Here is a 19,424-nt window from a genome sequence, read left to right on the forward strand (position 1 = left end):
CTGCTTTAAAAACCCAAAGCATGGTTGTGTCCAACAGCACAATGCAAAGTTTAGCCAGTTTGTTCATCTATCACTATAATGACAGCAGACCAGTCTCATGTTCCACCCATCTCTAAAGCCTCGTAAACATGCCTGTCTTAAGTTGGATGTGGCAGCTGATAACAACTGCCTCAGCCAATAATCAGGCAAGTGCAGGGCTAGCCTTAGGTTTCACAGCACCCTGAGCATAACCAGATTTTGTCCCCCCCCCCCCCATTCATCCTCTTTGCGTGTGCACGTATACACACACACCCATGTGCAAAATCCCCTTTAGTGTATATAGACAGACCCCCCCCCCCCCTTGGTGTATATAGGCAGGATCCCCTGCTTTAGTGTATTTAGGCAGATCTCCCACCCCCCTTTAGTGTATATAGGCAGATTCCCCCTTTCGTATATATAGGCAGATCCCCATTCAGTGTATATAGGCAGATCCCCCCCCCCCTTTAGTGTATAGAGGCAGATCCCCCTTCAATATATATATATATATATATATATATATATATATATATATATATATATATATATATATATATATATATATATACATATATATATATATATATAGGCAGATCCCTCTTTAGTGTATATAGTCAGATCCCCTTTTAGTGTATATAAGCAGATCCTCCTCCCTTTTAGTGTATATAGGCAGGTCCCTTTTGGTGTATACAGGGCCGGTTTAAGCAACAATGGGGCCCCAGGGCAAAATAAACCTGGGAGGCCCCCCCAACATATACCCCGGAACAAAAATCGGCATTAAGAGACCTTTTTTTGCAGCTGGTATAGTCAGGGTGTGAAGCCCCAATCGGTCGGAGCTCCACATTCTGGCTATTCCAGCCTGCATGGGGCACAAGGGGTTAAAAAGTTTCAGGAGGGGGGACCCCACAATTTTTTTTTTAAATTCCCACTCTAAACATTAAAAAAAAAAAAAATTGGGAAAATAGGAAACCATGCCAGGGATCTTCATACAGCCATATTGCGGCTGTATAGCAATCCCTGGCCAAAGCGCTGCAGCTGCGTATAGACCCCCTGGAAACCCCGTCAGGAAATTTATTGCGCTTTCGTTTGATGCATGTAAAATTACACTACCGTTAGGTTTGCTACTAAAAGTGACATTTACCGCATTTAAAAGTATACTTTTTTTCCTTCGAAACTTTAAAATCGATTTTCTCAAAAACTATAAGGTCTTTTTGAAAAATTGTTTTTTCCTCTTATTCCTAATGATCTCCTTAACATACCCTGCAAATTTAGGGTTTCTAGCATTTAAGGTGGATTTGCTATTAACCATTAAAGTCGGCAGGTTTTTAAATGTGTTTTTTTTTCCTTTGAAACTTTAAAATCGATTTTCTCAAAAACTATAAGGCCGATTTTGAAATTTTTTTTTCCTCTTGTAGCCACTGGGGGCCCCTACAAGCTCTGGGGCCCTGGGGCAGCTGCCTCCTTTGCCTTAATGGTAGCGCCGGCCCTGGGTGTATATATGCAGATCCCCCCTCCCCTTTAGTGTATAGAGGCAGATCCCCCACTTTAGTATATATAAACATATCCCCCTTTTAGTGTATATAGCTGGGCAGATGAATAGTGTATTGTATACAAGCAGATCCCCCTTTAGCATATATAGGCACTCCCCTCCCCTTCCCCAACCGGGAGGCAGTTGGGGAATCTTGCTTTTCTGCTTGTAGCTGGAGACAGAAGATGGCCAGGAGTCCAGAGTGACAAGCAGGTCTCTCTCTGATTAATGTGTGGCGCAGACATCACCTGTGAGCAAGGGGCGGGCAACTGGCACGCACGGCTCACACAGACTCAGCGAGAAGCAGCAGCAGATTCCTGGAGTCTTCACCCCCAGCGGCACTCGGGGGCAAAGCTACCACTCGCAGCAGCCACAGATGGCCCTGGAGCCCAGTTGAATGCACATCACGTGCTCCCCCCTGGAAGCCGGCGCCCTGAGCAACCGCTCCGGTCGCTCAGGTCAAAGGCCAGCCATGGGCATGTGTATGGCAGTCGGCGACTCTCACCTCAAACATACGAGCGATAGGCCGGGCAGATCCACCTTAGTGATCCCGAACCCCCACTGGTCCCAATGTCCGTACTGCTACACCACCTCAATTCAATTCAATTCACTTTATTGTCATTGGCCTCAATTCACTAAACTTATCTCCTGTCTTTAATAACTCTTTCAGAGTTGTTACCATGGTGATAAGGCATGTAGTATTCAGGAAACATTTTACCTCAGGCAAGCCTAAAGTTAACTCTTCTGTCTTTAAATTAACTCTCCAATCCTTAAAATAACTCCAGAGTTAAAGACAGGCTGTTAATTAGCTGCATGTGAAAATAACTACAGAGGAGGTAAATTAACTACAAAGGAGGTAAATTAACTACAGAGGAGGTAAATTAACTACAGGAGAGGTAACTTAAGGAATGAAGAGGTAAGATAACTCTCTCACGTGTGGAGGTAAGTTTTCTCTTGCCTTATTATCTCTAGCATGATCTTAGTGAATTGAGGCCATTGTGTAACACAACGAAATTACTTTTCATGACAACCCCACGGTGCATATAGGGAACTTAGTGATAGTAACAAGGAAGAGAAGAAATTATACAAGTATGCCAGGTATTACAGAAGTTTAAACAATTTGTACACAGTGTTAATTATTTCAGAGAGGATTCAGAGTTTATCAAGTTTATGGCGGATGGGAAAAAGCTGTCTTTCAGTCTGTTTGTGTGTGTGCGGATTGATCTAAAACGTTTACCTGATGGAAGGAGCTCAAACAGGGCATTTCCAGGGTGAGTGTTGTCCTTGATAATGTTTTTGGCCCTTCTCAAGCTGCGAGTATTATACAAAAGTTCCAGTGATGGTAGTTCAGTGCCAATAATGGCTTCTGCTGTTTTAACAACTCGCTGCAGGGCTTCTCTAGTAGCCTTCGTGCAGCTGTTGTACCAGGCCATCATGCAATTGGTCAGAACGCTTTCTATAGTGCATCTGTAGAAATTAACCAGCAGCTTCTGTGGGAGGTTAGCGCTCCTTAGTTTTCTCAGAAAGTAGAGGCGTTGTTGTGCTTTGCCAGTTAGAGCTAAAGCATTGTCAGCCCAGGACAGGTTCTCTGCGATGGTGACTCCCAAAAATTTGAAGCTGGAAACTCTCTCCACAGCCTCTGCATTGATCATTAGCGGTAGGTGAGTAGTCTTTTTGGTGGTCCTAAAGTCCAGAATAATTTCTTTGGTCTTCTTTGTATTTAATAACAGGTTGTTAATGTCGCACCATGCAGTCAGGTTCCTAACTTCTTCTCTGTATGCAGCTTCCTCATTGTCTGATATAAGCCCAATGACAGTCGTATCATCTGCAAACTTAACAATTACGTTTGAGGTATGGATAGGCTGGCAGTCATGGGTGAAAAGTGCATAGAGGAGAGGGCTTAATACACAGCCCTGTGGCACGCCAGTGCTCAGGGTAAGGGTGGAGGATGTCTGTTTTCCTAGTCTGACAGTTTGAGGGCGATTAGTAAGGAAGTCCAATAACCAAGTACATATGGAGGGAGCAAGACACATGGGGCTCGATTCACAAAGCGGTGCTAACCCAGTTAGAGACTTTAGGCATGATAACCATTGCACCACTCTGGTGAAAAGCCAGTTTAGGTGTGATAAGTTTAGGCATGATAAGTTTAGGTGTGATAAGTTTAGGCATGCTAAGTTTAGATAAGTTTAGATCGCTTGCAAAGTCCCGCACGCAAAGCAGCGCCATTAAACTTTATACGAAGTGCACCAGACTTTGCTAGCGTAAAACTTTTGATCAGATGTGCACTGCGGTGCTAACGCAGTTGGCGCTTAAACTTATCATGCCTAAACTTATCACACCTAAACTTATCATGCCTAAACTTATCACACCTAAACTTATCACACCTAAACTTATCATGCCTAAACTGAGTTTAGGCATGATAAAGGGCTTTTCACCAGGGTGCTAACTGTTAGCACCGCTTTGTGAATCAGGCCCATAGTCCTCCACCTGTTTTCTTGCCAGAATCATGCGTTCGATCAGCACGGTGAAGCGTGTGACCTGCAAGGTCAACTGCAGCGTCTGGTATGGAGGGGTCCAGCCATGTCTCCGAAAAAATCAAAAGGCAACAGTCTCTCATAGTTTTATACGTGGAGATATCCAGTCGGAGCTCATCCATTTTATTTGCGAGGGATCTCACATTTGCAAGCAGTGCGCTAGGAAGAGGGGTTTTATGTGGAGTAGCTCTCAGTCTAGTTAGCAGTCCTGATCGCTTACCTCTCTTTTGTTTCCTCTTGCTTCGCTTTCTGCCCCGTCTATTTCCGAGGATAGCAGTGGTTAACGAAAGACCCGGTGATCTAAGAATCTCCTACGGTATTGATTCTGTGTTAAAGTGATCTCCTGTGCTGCTTGATCTGATCTGTAGAAGCTCCTGGCGTTTGTAGTGGATGCTGGCCTTTGCTTGTGAGGCGGTGAAGGTCAGTAGGAAGAAAATTAATAGAAGAGAGCACCAATGTGGGTAGCATGAAGCCGCTGCGTCTGTGCGCGCCGCCATCGTACTTGGTCTGGGCTGCAGATCTGCCACGTGACATCGTGCATGCGCCACTCGTCATCCCTCTGACATCCTCTCGCATCTCCCCCACCCCAACATAGCAAGACAGCTGGCACAAATGTGTTCAGTTTGGCCCAGCGATGTTGCCAAGGGGATCAGATCCTGATCCCTGACAGGAGACGTCCCTTAAAGGTGTGTACACACCTTAACCACTTAAGCCCAACTGGACGAACATTCCCACCGCCGGCCGTTAGCCCAGCAATCAATGAAAGGGGTTATAGATCCCTTTCATTGATCGAAGCCCTCCGTAGAAAAGCTGGCAGCGTCTCATGAGACGCTGCATTTTTTCTGAGTTTCAAAAAGTTCCCCATCTTCATTCTGCTTCCTGGAAGCATACGATCACACTTCAAGGACTTTTTCACTGTGGCCATCTTGTGGCCAAATTGTAAAACTACACACACATAAATTTTTTAATAAATAAATACATTTTTTTACATTTATAATTAGCTGTTTACCTCCCACACCAAAAATTACCCACATACAATTTTTAATACAAAAAAATAAAAAAATTACAATTAAAAAACAAAAAAAACATAAATAGTTACCGAAGGGTCTGAACTTTTTAAATACGCATGTCAAAGGAGTATATTAATATAATTTTTCTAAATTATGGGCTTGTGAATAGTGATCAACGCAAACTAAAAAAAATGCACCTTTATTTCCAAATAAAATATTGACGCCATACATTGTGATAGGGACATAATTTAAATGGTGTATTAAGCGGGACAAATGGGCAAATAAAATACATAAATTTTAATTACAGTGGCATGTATTAATTTCAAACTATAATGGCCAAAAACTGAGAAATAATGATTTTTTTCCATTTCTTTCTTACTATTCCTGTTAAAATGGATTTAGAATAAAATAATTCTTAGCAAAATGTACCACCCAAAGAAATCTTAATTGGTGGCGGAAAAAACAAGATATAGACCAATTAATTGTGATGAGTAGTGATACAGTTATTAGAAAATAAATGGGAGGTGAAAGTTGATCAGATGCAAAAAATAAACAACCCTTCGGGCTTAACCTCCCTGGCGGTAAGCCCAACACAGTGTTGGGCTTGCCGCCGCAGGGGATCGCATCGCCCTTGGAGGATTTTTTTAAATAAAATTAAATTAAATAAAATGTTTTACATATTGTTACATATTGTTAAGCTAGCACTTCACTAGCTAACTATGGTGCCCAAGTGCCTCCGGTCCCCTTCGATCGCCCTCGATCACCGCTGGTATATGTACCCCCAGGGATCCCTTCGCTTCGCTATGGGGAGGATTGGGACTGTGCATGACGTCATGACGTCGATGACTTCATGACGTCATGTCCGATCGTCGCCATAGCGATGAGTGATGCTAATTGGGAAGCTGCGGCTCTCGTGGGACTGTGGACGGGTGAGTGTTGCCGGGGGCGATCGGGGGGGGGGGGGGGTCAGACCGATGCCGGGGGACTTGGGGCCACAGTTAGCTAACATAAAACACCCATTTAATTAATTAACTTAAAGTGGTTAAAGAACAAGTGACACCCATGCTAACCTAGAAATAAAAAAAAAACCATATATAAGTAGATAAATACTAGTTCTACTTACATAACAGAGGTATTTCACTGTCCACGTTATGATTCCTGTGCATTTTATAAAGGAAAAGCAGAGAATTCTATTCTAGACAGTTTCCATCTTGGTTACCTTTGAATGAAGCTAATCCTGACATAATTTCCTCCCTCACTCTTTTTTCTCCTCTTGCTAATTGTGTGTTCGTTACCCACCCTCCTCCCAGAGTCTTCAGACACTCCCACTGAGGTCTATACTAAGAAGTGCACTGTCTTGTGTCATTAGGAGGAGGAGGAAATAAAGAGAAGAGGAGGAATATATTATAGATAAAAAGACGCCCCAGCCTGCAACTGTTTTGCCAGCTGATGGCAATAACAATTAAACGGTCCATGCTCCTAACATATATGATAACTCCAAACCGTAACAGCAGAAAAAGTTTTGAATGCAGGATTAGCATCTTTATTACTTAATACACTCAGACCAGTTGCATTTGAAATTTGATTTTTATGATGACAATCCCGCTTTAAGACTGCAAGCTGTTTTTGGGCAGGTTACCCCCACTACTTTTGTGCTATGTCTTTGTTTGGTTTATGATAATGATAATCAGTATTTTGCTATAGCCCTTGTACTTTTCTGAATGCTGTGTATGGAAAGGCAAAAGTCAGAGTAATTTTTCAATGGGAACAATAAATACAAAGACAATTTTTTTCTGTTAGATATAAGAAATGCTTAAAGAGGAACTGTTATCCAGGATTTAACTTTATCCCAATCAGTAGCTGACACCCCCTTTCCTATGAGAAAACTTTACCTTTTCTCGAATAAATCATAAAGGGGGTCTGTACAGCTGGTATTGTGGTGAAACCCCTCCCACAGTGTGATATCAGCACCAAGGTCCGGAGTCTGACAGTTTCCTGTCTGTGAGCATTGTGGGAAATAACAGCTGTTTCCAACTGCCAAGCAAATAGTATCTCCCTCCGTGACATGTTTATCTATAAAAGAACAACCTTTTAGCCTATTGTATTGTTAGGGGGTGTGGTTATAGATAATGGCAGTTGGTGCTGTCTATTTTTTCCATGCCCCATGCCTGCCAGTAGTAAAAATGATGACGTGCAGGCTGATTGTTGATCAAACAATATGAACAAATTACATGGTGAATATCAATCACTGCTTGATTTCGCTTCTATTTTTTAACTTCTCACTTTGCAATATATTGATTTTTCCCCCTTTTCACTAAAGTTCCTCTTTAAAGTGTCCCTGACCCTGAACTGATGTGTGACATGATGAGATAAACATCATATATGCATATGATGTGTATGAACAGTGCCAAGCATATCTATAACTAAGCTTGGTTCCTTTTTTCTCTTTCTATCACTGAAAGGCTCCTTTCCCACCAGGACATTGCATTTAGGGGACGTTATAGGTCGCATAACGTGCCCCTAACGCAATGCCTGGTGGTGTTAGTGGAGGACGCTACCAAGAGCCGCGTTATGCAGCTCTTGGTGCGCCTTTTCTGTGCTATGGATGCAGAGACCACGTGATCCGCATCACGTGGTCCCGCCAGCAAAGGGCGGCACTCCAGGAAGTAAACACTGCACGTCACACCATGCAGTGAATATTAATTAGCCATGTGGCTGGCCGAGGAGGAGGAGGGGAGACCTCCTCCTCCAACATTACTGAGCATGTGCAAACAGTCTAACATGACTTAGCCGCGTATAACGTAAAGCATGTCACTTTAACTTGACGTGCTGCGTTACAATGTAACGCAACGTGGGCACTGTGAACAGCCAATTGATTTTTCATTGCTGTGCGGTGGGCTGCATTACAGGCTGCACTAACGTGCGCCTGTAACGTCTAATGTGAAAGCAGCCTTAGAGTTAAAATTTCTGTGGAGGGTTGGTATTGATGAAACCTTTTGGCTCCTATTCACTAAGCATTAACGCATTCGGTAATGCAGATAAAAAAGCTGATTTTACCAAACATCTTGTCAAATGCCAATTCATTAAGGCTTACCGCATTGAAAAGTAAAATTACAGACTAGTGAGGTAAATTACTGACTTATACAGTAAATATCTCAATTAATGTCATTTCAAAAAGATTAGAGCATTTGGCAAAACAAGTGAGATGTTTGGCATTTTAAGACCAGCGTGAACCTGTTGGTAACTAACAATTTGCATTCCGTGAAATGGAAAGGCAAAGGAGCACCCTATCTTACTACTCAAATCATTGGTGCCAATATCACAGAAAACTAATATAAAAAAGTAATGCAAAAATGCAAATTTTCGTTTGCAAAAATAAGGGCCATATTCAAAATGTGCTTGGTTATGCAAAAATAAACAGGAACCAATGTCCTTTCATTCTCAACCATCGCTATCAACCAATCAGACACCAGACAACCCCTGAATATGCTATAAATGTATTTTCACAATTGTTCTACTTCCACAAAAATATATTTGCGGAATCAGCAAAGGTTTGTGGTATTGTCTTATAACTTCAAATTACATTTTCACTCAAAAATTGGATTATCCATTATTTTCGTGAAAATTTGTGAAAAAAAGGCACTTTTTTCATCGCTACCTGTAGGGATTAGTGCAGCGTCCAATGGAGCAGTACAGCGGGGGAGTAGGAGAATAATTCCCTTGGCCTGTACTTGGTTAAGACAATTGGGCAGTATGATTGCTTACTGATCATTGAGGAGGATTGGGGGGATGCTGGTCGGTGCTTCTAAGAGGAAGGCTGTAAAAACATGCTAGACATTTGGGCACAGCCAGCGCCGGTATAGGCCATAATAAGAATTACGGCTATAGTTGCACTCAGTGAGTAATTTGGGCACCGATGAAAGACGCAGCACAAATTATAATAAAAAACACTGTAATTTGGCCACCAGCAATAGATGAAAGCCAAATTATCTTTCCCCCACTATACAATGCGACCTGGAGGGGGAATAGTAATTAATGCAGCCAGGACTTTTGTAGGAGCAGGCTGAGCTGCAAATCTCCCGGCGGCTGATTTGTATATACGCTACCGAGAACCACCGAGCAGGTGTACAAAGCTTTTCTTGTGTAGAGTTCAGTTGAGATCATAAAATGCATTCAATGGTAATTTTGAGCAACAGAAAAAAATGTTAAGATCTGTTTTTTACATTTCTTAATCTTAATTTCGCTCTATTCATCTTGTGCAGGGATAGAGGGAAACAAAAGCAGAAAAAGCTAGGAGCTGTCCGAATACGTAAAGTACATAGCCTCCTCCGCGATAAATGGAAGACAAACAGTGGATAGTGGTGGGATGTAAGGTAAAGCCCTGCAGACACATTCACAGTGACCTCCTTGGAGGACATAAAGGTTTATTTCTTAAAAATACAAAGTATTTCAAAAATGTTTTTTATTCATTAAGGCAAAATGTTCTTAGATGTTGTAAACAATTATGTTCCCTTTAGCTAGGAGAGAGTTACATTTCACAGACGGCATGGCAGCTGAGAGGAAAGCAGTAACGCACCGTGCAGAAAAATAATTTAACTCACTGCTGTGTGGAGGCTGTGGCCTTGTTCCATTAGGGTTTTCAGTCTGTAAAAAGAAGAAAACAGTTCACACAGAGTGGTTACCGGTAATTTCTTCCATTATGTGGACATTTTAGAGACGAAGGACACAGACTTATCTTTTTTTAGGGCGTAATGGGAAGACTTTCCGAGAAAAATGCAGCTGGTATTTAGAGCTGTCCTGACACAAAATGGTCAACAACTGTAAGAAATTCACTTTGCTTTCATAAAAAAAGAGGTTGGCAAATGTCATTGTATTGGGAAGAGGCTACCTTGGTCATGACACAGGGCAAGGTCTTAATGCTGACTTGTACAAACACATACTGATATGAGAAATTTGGACAAACATGAAAAAACTTATCACACTCCAGGTAAACAAAATTGATAATGTTTAAAGTATTCCTGAATCAAACAAAATGTTAAGAAATAGGAACTTTTCTCAGTACTACGAAGCCTCTGGTTAGTTCAGAGGCTTCCAAGATCCTCTTAGTTTGCACCATTCCAGCACCAGGTCCTTCTGAACATATTCGACAAATGCTTGTTGAATATGTTCTTGTGGCCACGCCCACGTCCGAGCATGAGCTTATCTGTACTGGGCATGTGCGAGTAAGGTCTGTGCATGCTCAGGAGATTTAATCCACTTGTGCACAGCTTGTGTACTCCAAGCATGAGCACCTTTCTTCATTCTACTGGACGTGTGCGGAGCTGACTTGTGCATGCCTAGTGCAGAGAAGCTCATACTCAGATGGGAAAGTGGTCACAAGGAAAAGATAGTCCTGGACAGGAGCAGTGGGCTTGAGGAGGATCTGAACCATCCAGAGGCTTCCCACTACTTAGATACATATCTAACTTTTAACTTTTTTTCACTCACGTTTGCTTTCTACCATAATGGCATAATAGGTGGTATTTTATTCAGGAAGAAATTCAATGAAATGGTCGCGCATCTAACCAAGATGCACTTGACAAACACTCACTGCATAGGGCTAATACGCCTCACAAAGGCACAACTGTGCTCAATGCAGTAGAACAGGTGCATTAAAAACGAATGCATTTCACAATACAAATAATGGAGGCAAACGTATGCATTGCACATTAATACAACTTATTATTGGGGGACCTTACCCTTCTCTTTTTGGTAGAGACATCAGTCCCACGCTGTGAAGCATGCTAGCAGGGATGCCACATGCAGGCTTCTCTTGGGGTCCCCACCCTAACCTACATTTAAAATATGTGTTTTGTGATGAATAGCGGAAAAGCCGCCGCATGTTCTGACAGTAAGGTTGCTGATAATTCCGCGTCTGATGCGGCGGTTTGTCCGCGTCAGCATGCGTCTGGGTTGTCTGGAACTGGTGGTGCACATGGGAGGAATGGTGTGGGGGCCGCCTGTGTTCTGACGGTAAGGCGGCGGATTCCGCGTCCAGTGCGGCGGTTTCCCCGCAGCAATATGTGTCTGGGCTGTCTGGACCTAGTAGTGCACACAGATGGAGAGCTACGAGCGCGCGCTGCAAGACAAGCTCTTTATACCAATAGGAGGAAGATCAGCTGATCAGGGCGGTCAGCTGATCCCTGCTCAGTCAGTGATTGGTTGATGGGAGCTGGGCGGCGCTGTGGAGCGCTTTACTATATATATCTCCTGCTGTTCAGTTGCTGGTTGTCTGGCATTGCGAATGCCTATGCGTTAGCACTCAGACCTTAGTCAGATCCTTCAGTGTGGTGGAACCAGGAGGACCTGGGAATCCACACTTAGCCTGTTACTGTATATCATCTGTGTTATTCTCTAGCATAGTTCCAGGGTGTTGAGATCACGGCCCTCACACCCCAGACTAGGAATACAGTATACCATCTGTGTTATTCTCTAGCATAGTTCCAGGGTGTTGAGATCACGGACCTCACACCTCAGACTAGGCCTTGTTCTGATATCTGTTATGACCTGTCGCGTTCCTGACTAGTCTTCTGATCTCTGATTTGGTACTTTGCATATCTGATACTCTGTTGCCGACCTGGCCTGTCTGACCTTCTGGCTGTCACCCCCCGCAGGGTGTCCAGCCTTTCCGCAGGGGCCCCCTGCTCTACAGAGGGGACACTGCTCCTTATCAGTCAGGGACTCCCTCTCCAGGTGTCCTTGACTGCAGTAGAGTCTTCTCTACTTATTTGACCACCTACTACCCCGGTGGTCCAAAGGTTACTGTTGCACCAAAACACTTACACACTCAGGTGTCAAGAGGTTATGTCAGATTTCTGTTATAACCACACTGAAACCCTGTCTTCTGTATTATTTTTTAGTTAACTATGATGATTCAAATAAGCTGATATGTATGCATTTCAAGAATTAGTGTCAGTTATATGCCAGAAAGAGTTAATCCTTAAACAAGTGCAAATAGTAAAATGCTCAGAATATATTTTAACCAGGCTAAGGGAAATTGTTTTTACTTTTATGGAGACTTAGATAGCAATTCTAGACAGACCAAGGTTGCCATGTTTTTCTTTGTTTTGGGAACAATATCTTATGTTGAAATTAGTGACGACAGCAGACATTATGTTATGGTTATGGTAGGTCATTGTGACTAGTACACTGCCATCTGGTGGTTTTTTGTAATCTTTTATAAGTTATAAAATTAATGATTTCTTCATAAAAAAAATTATAGAATGAAATTATTTAGATTGCTGATCAGTATTTACAATATTTGATTACTCTTTAAGGATAGTATAGTGTTTAAATAAGTATTAATGTACTGTAAGTCTGAATACTGTTGGTTACAGGCCTATGTATTTTGGTGGGCCAAGATGGCCGACAGCATTTCAGAAAGAAATGGGCATACCTCAGGCCAATTAACCACTTGCCGACCAGGGCTTCCTGCAATGATCGGTGCTGCTTGGGCTCTCCAGCCCGCAGCACCGATCAGGAGTGAGCCAGGGCGATCAGACTACCCCCCTTTTTTCCCCACTAGGGGGATGTCCTGCTGGGGGGGTCTGATCGCCGCCGGCTCTGTTCGTTCGGCGGGGGGGGGCTCCTCAAAGCCCCCCTCCGCAGCCATTTTCCGCCTCCGTCCCCCTCCGGCGTTTCCCTTCCTCCTATGGGCAGCGCAGGACGGAGATCCGTCCTGCGCCGCCTACAACAGATGCCGGCGAATGAGAATGCGGCGATCCCCGGCCAATCAGAGGCCGGGGATCGCCGATCTGCCTTACCCCCGCCTGTTTACATATTGCCGGCGAGCCGCGAGTGGCGGCTCTCCGGCTGTTCACGGAGACACCCTCCGTGAACTGACATGGAAAGGCCGCTCGATCGAGCGGCCGTTTCCATGGTAACCCGCAGGCGACCAGTTTACGCCAATCGGCGTTAGCTGGTCGTCAAGAGGTTAAGACACAGATGTCATAATAAGTAAATAAAGCATGGAACATAGATATGGGAGATGTTTTTAATTCTGGAGACCCAGTGTCTCATGACATTTCTCTTATCGGGAGGTCATAACGTACTCAAGATGTCTACCTGCGTATGTACCCAATTAATTAAGACATCACCCTCATTAGTTAAATGTCAGACTTTGTAAATAAGATACGTTGAATGACGCACAAAACATTCCAAGCTATGAAAAATACATCAGTGGGAAATTCCGATTTTTCAGCCATTTTGAAAATTGGGTATAAAAAGGGAGGTAGGATGGGCAGGTTTTACACATCTCGACAACAGCTATCTTGGGGTGAGACCTTCTACATAATTGACGAGAGGTATGCCTTATTGATATTATATTCTGGTGATTCTTAGCATTCTTAGCATTGAATATTTAGCTAAGGCCATTAAGCATGGAAAGTTAGCATTTTTTTATGAGCCTTATTTTTGAATGTTTTCTCTCAGCAACTACTAGAGATACACAGAAATAGGCAACATTAACCAACCTTAGATCTACAATTCATTATCTGCATGATAAAGTTATTTCATGGAACTGTGAACTTTGATCATCTTGAAGATTCATATTTTTCCGCTGTAAATATATTGCTTTTTGAAAAATACAAATTTATATAAAAATCCAAACTGAGTGCTTTGAGATTATTCCAAGAAGAAACCATCATCTATAACTTTTACTGTTGTAGAGCGAAGGAACTCCACTATACCCGATATGTTTGATCGCAACGCTGTAAAAGTTCTACCTTTTACTGAGTTAGTGATCTTACAGAGGTAGATACCGTAAGGTTTTCCAACAGTTAGACATATTTGATTGTTGGCGATTCTGCAGATCCCCAATAATCAGGTATATCTGTATTCTTGGGGATACTGCAGATCGCCAAGAATCAGATTCTCTCTCTGGTTGCTGACACCTATCGGTACATGTTTTAACTGAAAGCTCTTTCACAATGCACTGGTATGGAAAGTTAAAACACATCAGTTTTTCAACATATAGCATAAAAGAGGCACTAAGCTATCCATACATTCATCGAGTTCTGAACAACAAGTTTGAGTGCTGAACAACAAGTTCTGAACAACTGATGTTTTTTTTCCCAAGTAAAAAATGTCAAAAATAAATCGATCGAAAGAGGATGATTCAAATGATAGCCAATTCCTCTGCCTGAAGTAACTAAAATTGTCCACCCTGTGTGTATTCAATTAACCTTCAATGTTGCTTGCAAATTTCACAAAAATCATTTTACCATCGAAAATGCCATTTCATGGTTTAAATAGTTATGTTACTAAAGGTGTGTACATAAGTACAATGCTTGGACAACAGTTATCATTTTAAGGTCATTGATATCTGCCTATCAATGGTATTATCAGTTTGACATTGGTAATATCTGCATGTCATCAATATCTGCCTATCATTTGTGTTATCTTTTTGTCATTGGTCAAAATGAATACACTGATGAGCTGCTGGATTTGTATTTTTAAGATGATATTATAGCAATATAGAAATGTTCTCTAAAAGATGCGTGTCAGATGTTCGGATAGGGGCGCCATTTCAGTATTTGCCATACCTGCCATTTCTCCTAGATAAGCCACTGCAGGGGGCATACGCAGTTAGTAATATTGCTACCAACACTACCTTAAAATGAAGCATTTTATTATGACTTGTTAAAAATAAGATGTGCTACATTTTTATTTAAATCAGGAAAATATGACATCTTACAGCTTTCCGCTTTGGAACTCTACCCGCTGGTTTGCCTATCAGGTGTTAATAACAGCAAAAAGTGTTGTTTTCATTCTGTCTCATAATTTGGTTGATAATGACTAAAGCTGAACTGAAAATAAACTTGAGATTAAAGGACCACTTAAGTGAAACATTTTAAAATCTAAAATGCACGTGAATCATCATGTACTGTATATATGAGATGTACATTTATACTAGCATAAAATGCACTGTAAATTACTTTTCCCTTATGTTGCTGTCACATTACATACAGTAGGTAGTAAAAACCTGACAGATATGACAGATATCGGACTAGCCCATCTTCTCATGGGGAATTCTCAGTATTTCCTTTATTCTTTTCAAATGCACTCCCTGGAAAGAATCTACACAAAGATCTTGGCTGGCCTGTCTCGAATGCCACAATGCCGCAGGGAGTGCTTTTTAAAATAAAGTTATTCCTAAGAGCTGCCAATGCTAAAATGGACTAGTCCAAAACATTTTTACTACCGACGCCAGTGAAACAAGAATATTTATAGATACATAACCTGCAGGTCAAACCATTATGTGAAGCGCCACAAAAAATTAAACCTCCCTTAGTACAATTTTTTATTTCAAAAAATATTAATTTGTATGACTTGTTATATCAGTGTCAGGCACCCAATCATAAGAATGTTGGAGGAACAGCCTCTACAACTGCAGGGGGGCCCAGGGCTTCAGGGGGCCCAATCCCTCCTCCTGAACAAAGGTCCATCTATGGAGGAGTGTGACTATTGGGGGGCATCAGAATTTAGCTTGAGGGGCCCTGTATTTGTAGTTACGCCCACATCCTGCTCTAACTAGTTTTTAATACTCAGAGGACATCCAGTGGTGTGCCTAGGAAATTTGACACCTGGTGTTGATTTACAGCCCCCCCCCCACACCCCCTCAAAAAAAAAAAAAGGCAACTGATTTTCTTGATGGGAGGTTTGATGGGTTGGGGCGCTAAGCGCTTCGCTGCAAATTTTGGGGGATTTTTGGGGAAAAGGAGTCATCAGGATGTGGACAGAACTAGCCGTTATAAAACTCTGTACTCTATACAGTGCTGGAGAAGATGTTAGTGCTATTATAAATACACTAATAATATGGTAGGACATTAGACTATGACTATGGCACAATTAGAATGTGAGCTCCTCTGAGGACAGCCAGAAAAACGGGACATATGAAAGAGGGGGATGCATAGGAGGAGGGGAGGGGAATATAGAGGTAGAGGCACAAGACAAAGAGCCTGGTGGGAGAGGAGAAATGGCAGGGAGACCTCTTACCAGGACTGCAGACATCACCAGTGATGTTTGGCAGGGGTATGCTGTTAAAAGAAACACCAAAATCTGAAAAGAGGAAAGGGTCATGAGGAAAACAACAGGGTGGGAGGGGGAGCTGGCTTGCTTCTCTGCTCACTACAGAAGTCAGCTGTCAGTACCTGTATTACTGGCTTTTGCAATAGCAGACTGCCCAGCTTTATTGATTATTTACTCTGATCAGGATAAATAATCAATAGTCTAGGGCATGCTGGTATGACATCAGCCAGTGCACATGGCTACTAATGACAGGAAACTTCTGAAGCACTAAACACATCCTGCCACCTCTTCCTGCTAATATCCCAGCTGCAGCACAGCAATCATTCTCTCTACTCACCCTGCTGCTCTGTACCTTCACTCACTGCAGGCTGTGTGTTGAGAACAAAAGTGAGGAGACACGTTGCCCACGGGACAGGAAGGGTGCTACAACTAGTGCAGGAAGTAGTACAGTCCCCTGCACTGTCTGCTGCTATCTTCCCAATTGTTCCCCGAACTATGAAAAAAGGTTCCAGATTTAAGAACACAGTGACTGAGCCCCAGAGCGACAAAACTAGCCATGGCTACACCTGGGGCTGTGAGCACCTGCAGCCCTGTGGTAGGTACGCCACTGAGGACATCCATCACAAAAATCTAAAAAAATAAAAAGTTACTCCATATAAAACTGTTAAAAACCCACTAATGAACAATGCTATGTTCGCTTTAAAATGCTGTAAGGTTTACCAGTAAATCAATTTTAATCCCTCATGTAACAATTTTATGTTTGACAGAAGAAAATACCAAATGGTAGAGAGCAGCAGTTTTACATAGTCTGTGTTTTACAAGTCACTGCTGGAGGGAGTTACCTGTATAAACATTCAGTTAGTTGGCCGCACACTGGTGCTCCTGGCTCTGTTAGCTAAAGTGTGACACGCTGATCCTCGGCTGAATTCTCACAGAGAGGACCCCGAAGCCCGAATAAGTGAGGTTAAAGTACATGCCAATCAGTCGCCGGACAGTCGAACAGTTCTATTACAACTGCTCACAGATCGCAGTGACGCCGCAGCACAAGACATGTTGCCATGGCAACCTGGCGACTGCACACTTATGACGTCTAGATGTGCAACTGTCCTGCTACTGGCAGGCATGCACTTGTAATAAGTTGACAGTTAATAGATAATAAAACAATTATAGATCCTGGTTGTCATGGTGATGTGCCAATATTACTTGCTGAGTCTCTAACTTAGAGTGAGCATGCATGCCAGGTGTAGAAATTAACCATAAGCTGCTGGTTAATTTCTACAGATGCACTATAGAAAGCATTCTGACCAATTGCATGACGGCCTGGTACAACAGCTGCACGAAGGCTACTAGAGAAGCCCTGCAGCGAGTTGTTAAAACAGCAGAAGCCATTATTGGCACTGAACTACCATCACTGGAACTTTTGTATAATACTCGCAGCGTGAGAAGGTCCTAAAACATTATCAAGGACAACACTCACCCTAGAAATGCCTTGTTTGAGCTCCTTCCATCAGGTAAACATTCTAGATCAATCCGCACACACACAAACAGACTGAAAAACAGCTTTTTACCATCCGCCATAAACTTGATGAACTCTGAATCCTCTCTGAAATAATTAACACTGTGTACAAATTGTTTAAATATCTGTAATACCTGGCATACTTGTATAAGTTCTTCTCTTCCTTGTTACTATCACTATGTTCCCTATATGTACCGTGGGGTTGTCATGAAAAGTAATTTTGTTGTGTTACACAATGACAATAAAGTGAATTGAATTGAATTGAATTCTTTTTCAACTTGCTGCATGCTTGTTGCAGTAGTCAGGAGGCATTAAAGCAATCAACATGCAGCTAGCATTTTCTCAGAATAAGGGCAGCAACAGAAGCTGTCACTCTCATTAGAAGTCTACTTAAAAGTTATTCTGTTTTTAAACGTAATGTATAGCAAACCTGTGAAAACATAGTACGGATGGTTGTGTTATAACTAGGGATGGGACGAATCCACAATTTCTTCGAATCCGAATCCGGATCCGAATCTAAAAAGGTTCTCGAATATCTCGAACCTTTCGAATCTCGAATCTAACGAATCCTGCACATAAGAATTGTGCGATCCATGGTATAGTTGCCCGCAGTATAGGTACCCAGGCATAGGTAGCGAGGTAAAGGTGCCTTCAGTATAGCTAGCTAGGTATGGGTGCCTTCAATATAGGTAGCTTTCAGTACAGGTAGCAAGGTATAGGGGCCTTCAGTATAGGTAGCAAGGTATAGGGGCCCTAAGTATAGGTAGCAGGGTATATGGGCCGTCAGTATAGGTAGCAGGGTATATGGGCCTTCAGTATAGGTAGCAGGGTATATGGGCCTTCAGTAGAGGTAGCAGGGTATATGGGCCTTCAGTATAGGTAGCAGGGTATATGGGCCTTCAGTAAAGGTAGCAGGGTATATGGGCCTTCAGTAAAGGTAGCAGGGTATATGGGCCTTCAGTATAGGTAGCAGGGTATATGGGCCTTCAGTATTGGTAGTTAACTAGGTATAGGGGCCTTCAGTATAGGTAGGTAGGTAAAGGGACCTTCAGTATAGGTATATAGGGTATAGGGCCTTAAGTATAGGTAGGTATGTAGGTAGGCATAGGGGCCTTTAGGTAGGTAGGTATAGGGGCCTTTAGGTAGGTAGGTATAGGGGCCTTTAGGTAGGTAGGTAAAGGGACCTTCAGTATAGGTAGCAGGGTATAGGGCCTTAAGTATAGGTAGGTATGTAGGTAGGTATAGGGGCCTTTAGGTAGGTAGGTAAAGGGACCTTCAGTATAGGTAGGTATGTAGGTAGGTAGGTATAGGGGCCTTTAGGTAGGTGGGTAGGTAGGTGTAGGGGCCTGTAGGTAGGTAGGTATAGGGGCCTTTAGGTAGGTGGGTAGGTAGGTGTAGGGGACTGTAGGTAGGTAGGTGTAGGGGCCTTTAGGTAGGTAGGTAGGTAGGTATAGGGGCCTTTAGGTAGGTAGGTGTAGGGGCCTTTAGGTAGGTGGGAGTGGACCTTGGGACCCTTATTACTCATTTGCTATACCTAATACATCTAACACATATTCCTTTTCTTGCTCATGCGTATAACCATATAGTAGGATAGACAGGAACATATACTTATATAAACATAGTGTTAGGAATTGCTTAGTTCTGTAACCCGCAAGGCATATCATAAGGCTTTGCAGTGCTTAGCGACTGTTCAGACACCATGTTGTTCAGAGGCGTCCATATTGGTTATATTAGTTACATATAAAGACATATAT

The 19,424-nt window shown here is 42.6% G+C and overlaps 1 protein-coding gene across 4 annotated transcripts in view; it reads right to left on the reverse strand.

The window, feature by feature from the left end:
- LOC137525789 (uncharacterized) overlaps positions 1-19,424 on the reverse strand; it is a 311,742-nt gene that overhangs the window by 40,226 nt on the left and 252,092 nt on the right. For all 4 annotated transcript variants that reach the window (XM_068246991.1, XM_068246989.1, XM_068246988.1 and 1 more), the window contains one exon: positions 9,689-9,731. In XM_068246991.1, the coding sequence (XP_068103092.1) occupies positions 9,689-9,731 (43 nt within the window). The remainder of the gene's footprint in view (positions 1-9,688; positions 9,732-19,424) is intronic.

Source organism: Hyperolius riggenbachi, chromosome 7 (assembly GCF_040937935.1).
Source record: "Hyperolius riggenbachi isolate aHypRig1 chromosome 7, aHypRig1.pri, whole genome shotgun sequence".
NCBI lineage: Eukaryota > Metazoa > Chordata > Amphibia > Anura > Hyperoliidae > Hyperolius > Hyperolius riggenbachi.